Source organism: Hyperoodon ampullatus (genome assembly GCF_949752795.1).
Source record: "Hyperoodon ampullatus genome assembly, chromosome: 7".
NCBI classification, from domain to species: Eukaryota; Metazoa; Chordata; class Mammalia; order Artiodactyla; family Ziphiidae; genus Hyperoodon; species Hyperoodon ampullatus.
The window spans coordinates 13269419-13278986 of record NC_136920.1 but is presented as its reverse complement, the minus strand read 5'-3'; the positions used below and the strand labels follow the sequence as shown (position 1 = coordinate 13278986).

At 55.0% G+C, this 9568-nt stretch overlaps 1 protein-coding gene across 1 annotated transcript; it reads left to right on the top strand.

The window, feature by feature from the left end:
* Window positions 1-223: 223 nt before the first annotated feature.
* ZP1 (zona pellucida glycoprotein 1) lies at window positions 224-9568 on the top strand (the record flags this gene model as incomplete). Its single annotated transcript, XM_079707740.1, is given in 22 exon segments — window positions 224-234; window positions 1638-1656; window positions 2455-2544; window positions 2753-2802; window positions 2804-2893; window positions 3204-3292; window positions 3295-3348; window positions 3837-4024; window positions 5185-5237; window positions 5841-5909; window positions 5911-5979; window positions 6070-6203; window positions 6206-6245; window positions 6305-6321; window positions 6324-6352; window positions 6355-6405; window positions 6407-6461; window positions 8676-8717; window positions 8809-8853; window positions 8856-8927; window positions 9087-9296; window positions 9299-9568. Coding segments are annotated over 22 exon segments (1512 nt in total). The 3' UTR covers window positions 9334-9568.

Below are 9568 nucleotides of genomic sequence, written 5' to 3'. Positions count from 1 at the left end.
AAGCAATGTATTGACAGAAAGAATGATGCATTGGAGAGCCAGCACACCAGTGGGTGAATGTTTGCTGAGAGGCGGGATAATTAAGTAGTCTCAAAATATCTCCCCATAATATACTTTCTATTTACAAAGAGAAACACAGTAGCTGTAGAGTGGAGAAACCTGGCCAACCCCATCTCACCCAGTGATCAAAGATCTATCAGCAGTAATAGGACAAGCCAGTACGATGAGCCTCCGGTTTGAATGCAATTAGAAGGACACAACATCACCTCTGGGGTGTTGCTGCCTGTTATGGGTTGAACTGTGCCTCCATTCATATATTGAAGCCCTAATCCCCAGTACCTCAGAATGTGACTGTATTTGGCGATGGGGTCTTTAAGAAGTGACGAAGTTAAAATGGGGCTATTAGGGTGGGTCCTAATCCAATCAGACTGGTGTCCTTAGAAGGAGAAGAATTTTGGACCCATAAAGAGACACCAGGGGTGTATGTGCACGTGTGTGGGCTTAGCAAGAAGGCAGTCACCTGCAAGTCAAGGGGAGAAACCTCAGAAGAAGCCAGACTTCCTGATACCGTGATCTTGGACTTCCAGCTTCCAGAACTGTGAGAAAATACATTTCTATTGTTTCAGCCACCAAGTCTATGGTGTTTTGTTATGGTGGCCCTAGCAACCCATACATCACCAAAAATGCATAAACTGCGTCTAAGCAGGGAGAAACACGAGACAAACCCAAATGAGGGCCATGCTGCCAAATAACTGGCCTGTACTCCTCAAAAATATTCACGCTATGAAAGACACAGACAGAGGGATTGTCCCAGATTGGAGGAGGCCCAAGGAACATGACCCTGACCTTGGACTGGACCTGGTCTGGGAAAAAAACTTTCTCCTTTGCTGTAAAAGCATGAGGACAATAGGCGAATTGAATAAGGTTCATAGATTAGACAGTTGTGTCATACCAATGTCGATTTCCTGATTTTGATCTTTTGACTGTGGTTGCTTGTTTTTTAAGAAATGCACACAGCACTGTTCAGAGTCAGTCACGTCTGCAACCAGCTCTCTCACGCTATATGGAAGAAATTGCATGTGTGTGTGCGTGCGCACACGTGTGTGCGTGTACATACAATCAGAGAGAAGGTGAGCGCTGAAACAAATGTAAAACAAAGTTAACAGTTAACTTTTGAGGAATCTGGGTGAAGCATATACGGAGCTTCTTTTCAGTAAGTCCGGAAGTATTTCAAAATAAACAGTTGAAAACCTCCCATTGTCCCGCAGGAAGAAGTCACCTCACCAGCCCCTGCCCCCCTCCAGCCACATCTCCTCCCCTTCCCAGCCCAGATTAAGTCCAATGTTTCCCCCCCTCTCTATCCCCTGCCCTCCCTCACAAATTCCCTCCGCTTCGGCACAATACCCACCCCCACGGCACCCCCTGTGTCTACTGGCGCCTCTGCTTCTGCTCAGGCAGCCTTCCCTCCAGAAACTGCCCTCCCTCTGGGTTCGCAGGCTCTACCTGCTCTGCTCTCAGGCCCCTTAACCCACGGAGCTTCCCCCACCTCGGCGCTAATCACAGTAAAAGTTGATCACCACCAAGTGTTCAGTCATTATCACAAATGACTTATCACCCCCGGTATTTGTCTCTTTCAGTCTCCCGTCACCCTGCGAGGTAAGCAATATCAACCCCAATCCACAAGCGGGAAACCAAAGCTCAGAAAAATGATGTGTCCCAGGTCACAGCCAGAAAGTGACCAGGGGGCTGGACTGGAACCAGACTCTAACTGCCAAGCCACATGCTCTCCCCGCTGCTATGAATTATAATGACCTGTGGGGACTAACACTCGCTGAGCTGGGCTCCTCCAGACCCTGCGCTAAGGCTTCCAGGAGATGAGGACGGGGACAGCCCCTCCCTCGGAGGACGACCACTAATGAGCTAATACAAGCAAGGCCTTGGGACCCTGCCGGGCGCGTGGGCAGCGCCCCTGTCTGTGAACCAGGCTTGTTGTTGTTAATAGACTTTATTTCTTAGAACTGTCCCAGATTTACAGAAAACCTGAGAAGACAGCACAGAGAGTTCCCATATACCCCACACAGCTCCCCCTGTAATTAACATCTCACATTCGGATGGGACATTTATTACAATTAATGAACCAATGTTGACACATTGTTATAACTAAAGTCCATTTCCTTAGCTTTTACCTAAGGTCTTTTTCTGTTTTAGGATCCCAGCCAGGAGGCCACGTTATTTAATTGTCTGCTCCCGTTGTTTGTTATGGTAACAGCCAAGGTGGTATTAATGGCCTTAATCCCCCAGGAGACCTCTAGGAGGTACTTCTGAGTGGGGAGCCTTCTCAGCAGAGTCCAACGGCCTCTGGCTTCACCCTTCAGCCTCCGTGACTCCTTCCCTCATCCTTCTCTCCCCTCCCCCCATTCCAGATGAATTTGGGAACCCATCTGGGGTGAACAGCTCCTTCATCCGCTATCACGGGTGACCGCCGAGCCCCAGGGGCCCGCGGTCTTTTCTGCCAATTACAAAGACTGCCATGTGCTGCAGAAGGTAGGGATCTCACTGCTCTGGGGGAGACCCCACGGCTGGGAAGCAGCTTGCCCTAACACAGTGTCAGGCTAGAGAGGCCCCTCAGGGACCAGGGACACATCGGAACCCAAGACCACTCAGTGGGCTGGTGGGTGAGGAAGACTTAAGTCCTGGGCACCGATCCCTCCTCTGCCTGGATGCTGCTGCCCTGTCGCCCTCTCTCCTGTAGGATGGGCGCTCCCACCTGAGGGTGTTCACGGAAGCTGTGCTGCCCAATGGTCACTCTGATCTGTCCCAAACCTGATCACACCTGGACTCCAGACTCCCACCTGGCACCACCCACCACATTCTCACTTCCTGCCCCTTATCCGCATCCCCTCCGCCCTACCCCACAGGACAGCTCAGCCCATTTAACCCCTTCCTCACTGTCCCTGGACCCACCCACCCCACCCTAGCTCGACCCCAGCGGGGCACCTTGGAACACGGTGGGGAGCCGCTGACAAGCCAGCTTACGGAGGTACGGAGGAGTCCTCCGTGCGCGCACTCTGTAGGGAGCCTTCCTGAGGATCGGGTGGCCTGACAGCCCTTTTCTGGGCTCCATGAGGCCACTGCCCTCCATTTCCCTGGAGGTCTGCAGCCCCCGTGGCTCCTTCTCATGTCCTCACCACTCTTGTCCCCAGCCCTAGGTACCCTCTGACTCAGGAACAGTGCCAGGTGACCTCCAGGCACATCCCCCGCAGAGTGAGAAGAAGTTCAAAGGAAGCCCGTCAGCTGGCTGCTGTCATGACAACACCAGAGAGGGTCCCTGTTACTATGGCAACACAGGTGCCACTTTCCAAACCAAGCAAGGCCCTGGTCCCCCGAATGCTGAAGGAATAGGAGGGCTTCCTCCCCCACCTCACCCACCAGTGATGAAACTGCTCCACGCCCCGTTCCCAGGAGAGCCTGGCCCCCAGGATGGACCGCAGAAGAGATCTTTAGATGTGGTGACCACCTGCCCCAGCCTGAGAACAGTTAATCTATCTTTACATGTACCCCTACCCGTAGATCTAGAACGTTCCAGCTTGAATGATAAATGGTGACCCTACCTTTAGGGTGTAGTTCACCTGTCTGTTGCCTGCGTGAGAAAGTCTGGTCTGTGAAGGCTTTGCTGGAGTTACCACTGCAAGAAAGGGCAGTGAGAGAAGCCAGGTCTCCCCTCCGAGGCCAGCCCTCAAATGCTGACGGTCACCCAGGGCCTCCCCGCACCGTGTCTATGATGGACCCTGAACCCCAAGGTCCTGACCCTCCTCTTTGATCTGCCTTCGTCCCAGCGACTGTCCAGTGCTTCAGAAACAGTCTCTTCGTCCTGGTGGTGTCCCAAGAAACAGCCTTGGTGTGCAGGACCCTGATCAATGTCCACCTGGTCTGCACCGCCCCCCAGCTGCTCCCCAACCAGGAGGCGGGGTCCTCCGTGGTCTCCACGGCTGGCCCTCTCACCTGCTGTGACACCACAGTCCAGGTAGAGTGGGGGCCACACTGGTGCCCATGACCACCCCCTGGGAGGGCCTCGCCCAGCTGTCTCTTCCTACAGGTGGACAGCATCCAGCAGAACCAGCTGGTGTCCAACATCGGCATCTAGATGGGGCCACACGGTTCCATCATATGGGACGGCACCTTCCTCGAACAGGCTGGGCCGCGGGCTTGGGTGTGAAGGGAGCACAGGTGAGCTTAGCACAGGCTTTGGAGCCATCTGGGTTCATGTCCAAGCTCTGCTATCACCCACTGTGTGAACTCGGATGAGCTACTTACCTCTTCCCAGCACCACCCGCCCCCCAGGCCGGGGCAACGCCCCTCAACCAGAGCTGATGTGAGCATTAGACCCGGCCTGCCCACGCCTGGCAGGCAGAAGCCACAGCAGGGCCTGAGAGGGCTGGAGTCCTCGAGAGCCCTCACCTTTATCCCTCCAGGAACTAAGCTGAGAAACGAAGCATCAAGAAGCTGAAAAGTCCCCTTCCAGGCCCCAGGAGGAAGCCAAGGCTGTGCCTGGCTGTTGCCACCTCCTGATCTCAGAGGTTGCAAAGCCGCAGATGAGGCAGAAGAGAGCTGGGGCTGAAGCTCTGAGGGTACGGGGTGGGGTGGGGGAGGAGCTGAGGGAGAACCCCTCACTGAAAGGGGCCACCGGCACCTGCTGACTCAGGTGGCAAAACGAGCCAGAAACCCAGGGTGCCAGGGGGTAACCCCTGAGGACATCTGAGCTTGTCACACCTGTCTCTGAACCCCAGGGGCCAGGCACCAACCTCAGCCTGAACTAATATGGTAACCACGGGGTGTAGGAATTCTGTGCTTGGCACTGAGTGGGTTTCCAGATGTCTTTTTTTCCCACCCTCTTGCCATGAGGGCTGGGGCAGGCTGCTGGCGTCAGGGTTCAAATGTCTTTTCCTTCAAAATGCTATGTATTCCCAGGGGGACCGGGGGACAAATCTGTCATGCTTTGGACATCAGGATTTAAAAGCTACGGGAGCTAGCCAGAATTCATCACAGAAGGGAAGCGTAAGGGGAAACAGCTGGAGGCCATCAGGACTGAGCTGGAGGGCCCCGCAGAGGAAAGACCTTCCGGGCGGGGTGGAATCACTCGTGTGTACTGACACCTTTGTGCCAGGCCCTGGTCTCCATTGGTAGGACGTCCTCCCCAAGGGCACCGGCCCAGGCCCGAACCCAGGGCTCTGCCACAAGTAGGAGTGAAGGTCGAGCGCTCCGGAGCTGGGGTAGGGTGGGTCAGCTCTTTTTGCAGGACATCTCCGGGTGCCGGCATGCTCCTCCCCCAACCGGGTGTGTGCAGTGCCACGCAGGCCAGCCAGGCACACGGGACCCAGTGGCAGACCAGCCACAACTGCAAGGACAATGATGACCCCGGCGGGCTATCTCGTGACCTCGCTTGATCCTTAAGCACAGCCTCTGGAGAGAGGGGGTCAGCGCCACTGTACAAATGGAGAAACTGAGGCTTAGGTTAAACGGCCAGTAAATGCTGATAAGATTCAAACCCGGGTCTGTGAGATGACAGAGCTTTCAGAACAGGGTGGGCATCTGTCAGCCCCATGGGGGCTCCATTCCCTCCATCTAGAAGATGGCCTGGCACAGCAGGCTCAAACTGTCCCGAGAAGACAAGACGTGGTGGGCAGAGGATGGGGCAACGATGCACATCACCCAGGTGATTGCAGGTGGCATCCATCCGCCCCGCTGGACCAAGTCTCGTATGTCGCATCCACATAGTACAGTAATCTAGATGCGCTGATTCTGTGTCTTCTCTCCTCCATTCTCTCCAACTTGGACTTCAGGCTTCACATCCACTGTGTCTTCAATGCCAGTGACTTCCTGCCCCTCCAGGCGTCCCTCTTTCCTCCCCCATCCAGCCACTGTGACCCAGTTCAGCCCCCTGCGGCTCCAGCTGCAGATCGACAAGGGAAAAGGGTACGGGTCCCTGTGCTTTCTCTACCCACCCCCACTTCCCAGACATACAACCGACTGAAGTTCATGAGCCCCTCTCCCTGCAGACAAGGCTTTCAGCTCCTACCACAGGGAGGGGGACCACCCTATTGTGGGGCTGCTTCAAGAGTCTGACCCCATGGAGGTCTGGCTCCTGCAGAGGACAGGCCCCATTCTGGTCCTGGTGCTGCATCAGCACTGGGCCGCTCCCAGTGCCCCCCCTTCCAGTGTCCTCAGTGGCCCATCCAGTCAGGTGAGTGGCGGTGGTGCTGGAGCTGCCCCTCCCCTCCCCCTCCTTGACTTCTCTCCTCCCCAGGTGTCCTTTCGGTGACAGCTCAGGACCCGAATGATGGCCTTTGAAGGGTAGCTCTGCCCTTCCACTCTCACTACCAGTGCTTCACCCTTGCCACCTTCACCCACCCTCCTGGACACTGGCTCCTGGAGGGCCCGCAGGGGACCACTCAGAAGCACATGTTCCTCCTGCCTGCTCCCCATCTGCTAAGCGGGGATGAGCTGGTCACTGAATCCCTCCAGCCACCTGCGAGCTAATGCGGACAAAGTTCCCCAGACGGGACTTGGTCTTCCTGAGTGCTGTGGAGGGCAGTGAGCCCCGACCTGCAAACCACTCCAGAAGGAGGAAGGAAAATGCCGGATCGTGAAGGCAATCAACCCTAACCTGAGCCGGGCATGGTGTTCCAGAGTGGCCTCACTTCTGACTCTAGAAATGATGTGTTCAGCATAATTCTGCTTTGAATTTTATTTTAATTAAGTAGTTTATTTTTGGCCGCGTTGGCTCTTCGTTGCTGCTTGTGGGCTTCTCACTGTGGTGGCTTCTCTTGTTGCGGAGCTCAGGCTCTAGTCACGTGGCTTCAGTAGTTGTGGCATGCAGGCTCAGCAGTTGTGGCTCGCGGGCTCTAGAGCGCAGGCTCAGTAATTGTGGCTCATTGGCTTAGTTGCTCCACGGCATGTGGGATCTTCCCGGACCAGGGCTCAAACCCATATCCCCTGCACTGGCAGGCGGATTCTTAACCACTGAGCTACCAGGGAAGTCCCTCTGCTTTGAATTTTTATAACTCAACTTCTGCAGAAGGTAAATATGGATACATTTAGTGTATATTTAGGTTTTTCTACATAATCTATAAATGGCACCATAGGCCACATACTATTCTTTTAACTTTTGTTCTACTGAACAATATAAATCTTTCACCTTAATAAAAACAGATCTCTCTCTATATATTTTTTTTCTTTTTTTTTTTTTTTTTTTGCGGTACGCGGGCCTTCCACTGCTGTGGCCTCTCCCGCTGCGGAGCACAGGCTCCGGACGCGCAGGCTCAGCGGCCATGGCTCACAGGCCTAGCTGCTCCGTGGCATGTGGGATCTTCCCGCACCGGGGCACGAACCCGTGTCCCCTGCATCGGCAGGTGGACTCTCAACCACTGCGCCACCAGGGAAGCCCCTCTCTCTATTTTTTTTAAAAACTATTTCCCAGTCTTTTTTTTTTTTTTTTTTTTTCTGGCTGTGTTGGGTCTTCGTTTCTGTGCGAGGGCTTTCTCTAGTTGTGGCAAGCGGGGGCCACTCTTCATCATGGTGCGCAGGCCTCTCACTATCGTGGCTTCTCTTGTTGCGGAGCACAGGCTCCAGACGCGCAGGCTCAGTAGTTGTGGCTCACGGGCCTAGTTGCTCTGCGGCATGTGGGATCCTCCCAGACCAGGGCTCAAACCAGTGTCCCCTGCATTGGCAGGCAGATTCTCAACCACTGCGCCACCAGGGAAGCCCTCTATATATTTTAAATAGTTGCATGACATTCCATCAGACGTAGACAGATGTCACTGGTTAGCACCTGGGAGGGTAGCTGAATAACCAGCTCAGCTGCGTGCCTCTTCCTGAGCCAAAAGACCCTCGCCTGGTGGACGAAGGGGTACCTGTTGGTTATGCTGCTGGGTGCCGGTTCAGGTCAGTTCCTCCTGCTTCTACTCCTTTTTTTTTTCTTTTTTTTTAATTAATTAATTTATTTTGGCTGTGCCAGGTCTTAGTTGCGGCACACAGGATCTTCATTGCGGCATGCATGCAGGATCTAGTTCCCCGACCAGGGATCAAACCCAGCCCCCCTGCATTGGGAGCGTGGAGTCTTACCCACTGGACCACCAGGGAAGTCCCTGCTTCTACACCTTTTGGGAGCTGCCCGTGGCTTTGTGTTTCTGGAAGCCACGGTAACCGCCCCCCCACCCTGCCCCCAGTCACGGGTCATTGAGGGCCAGGAAGAGAGGGCACTAGACATCTGCTGCCCAGTTAACACCACGTCCTCGGAATCCACTCTCCCCATCTGTTGGGTGGCAAAGGGAGCAAGTCGGCCCTCCCCGGGGGGACTCTGAAGGCCGGGGCCAGGGCTCTACGCGGCACAGCGGTTCCCTCCCGCAGGGTCCACTACTGCAGACGTGAGCCATCCAGAATGAGGGAGGCAGATTCCAAATTGGGAAGCAGCACCTATGGCTCTGTACCTCGTGAGACTGGGGCTGGTCGGCATGCCCAGATCTCTTCCCTCCTGCCTGGCCGGCAGCAGTGTGCACCTCGGCTGGGTTCCAGACCCCGTGTCCCTGCCTCAGTGCTCTAAGCCAGCCCCGTGCCTTGACCTTATTCTCATCCCACCAGGTTTACTTCCTCTGCGGCACCTCTGCCTGCTGCCTCAGGCCTGAAGACTTACTCGACTACATGTAGGTCTGGGGCTGCAGGTGAGTCCAGGGTGGAGGACAAAATAGGGGGGTTCTTTGTTCTTTCATGTCTGCAGGCCTGTTCCTGGCTTCTGAGCCACGCGGGGAGCAGGACGGCAGTGCGCCTCAGGTCACCACAATGACATTGCCAGGCCCAGGGCATGGCGAGCTCTCCCGGGCCACTGGGCTTTGAGGATTCCTACAGGTGGGAGTCTACGCTGGGGCCTGCAGGTATGAGGCTGTGGGCAGGCCCCTCAGGCCTTGGCCCTCCAGGGTGTGCTGACAAAATGGGGAAGCTCTGGCTATAGTGAGGGCAGGAGATGGTGTAACTGAATTCATTGGGGAACTAAGCTAAGCTAGCCATGGTCCACCTCATCTGCAAAAGGGCAGCTTCAGCCCTGCCCAGTGTGATTACCAAGGGCTGGGGTTTGGGGAGAGAGTTGGAGGGGCCCTTGCCCAGCCCTGCCATCCTTCAGATCCCTGTTTTTCTGGCAGGCTCCACCATGAGCTGCAACCTAAGACCTCTCCTCTGGGTAATTCTTTTGCTGTTGGCTGTTGCCCTGGTCCGAGGGGTTGGCGTCTTTGTGGACCTGAGCCAGGCCAAGCCCAGAAGCTCCTGGAAGGCAACAGAAGGTGAACAGGCTGAATAGACCCTTGTTTCAAGCCTAGTGAAAGCAGGTGTGGAAAAGCTACTTGTGGTGACTAGACAGAATCATTCTCATCTTAGACACTTGCTCTTCAGAGTCAGCTCTGTCCTTCCAGAATTGCGGCCTCTATTATTGGGTAGAGTCCAATGCCTCCCAGGACTGAATTTAGGAGACTTTGCCTCTCCGCAAGGAAAGGCAGCATTCCAGGCAGAGAAAGCAGGACAA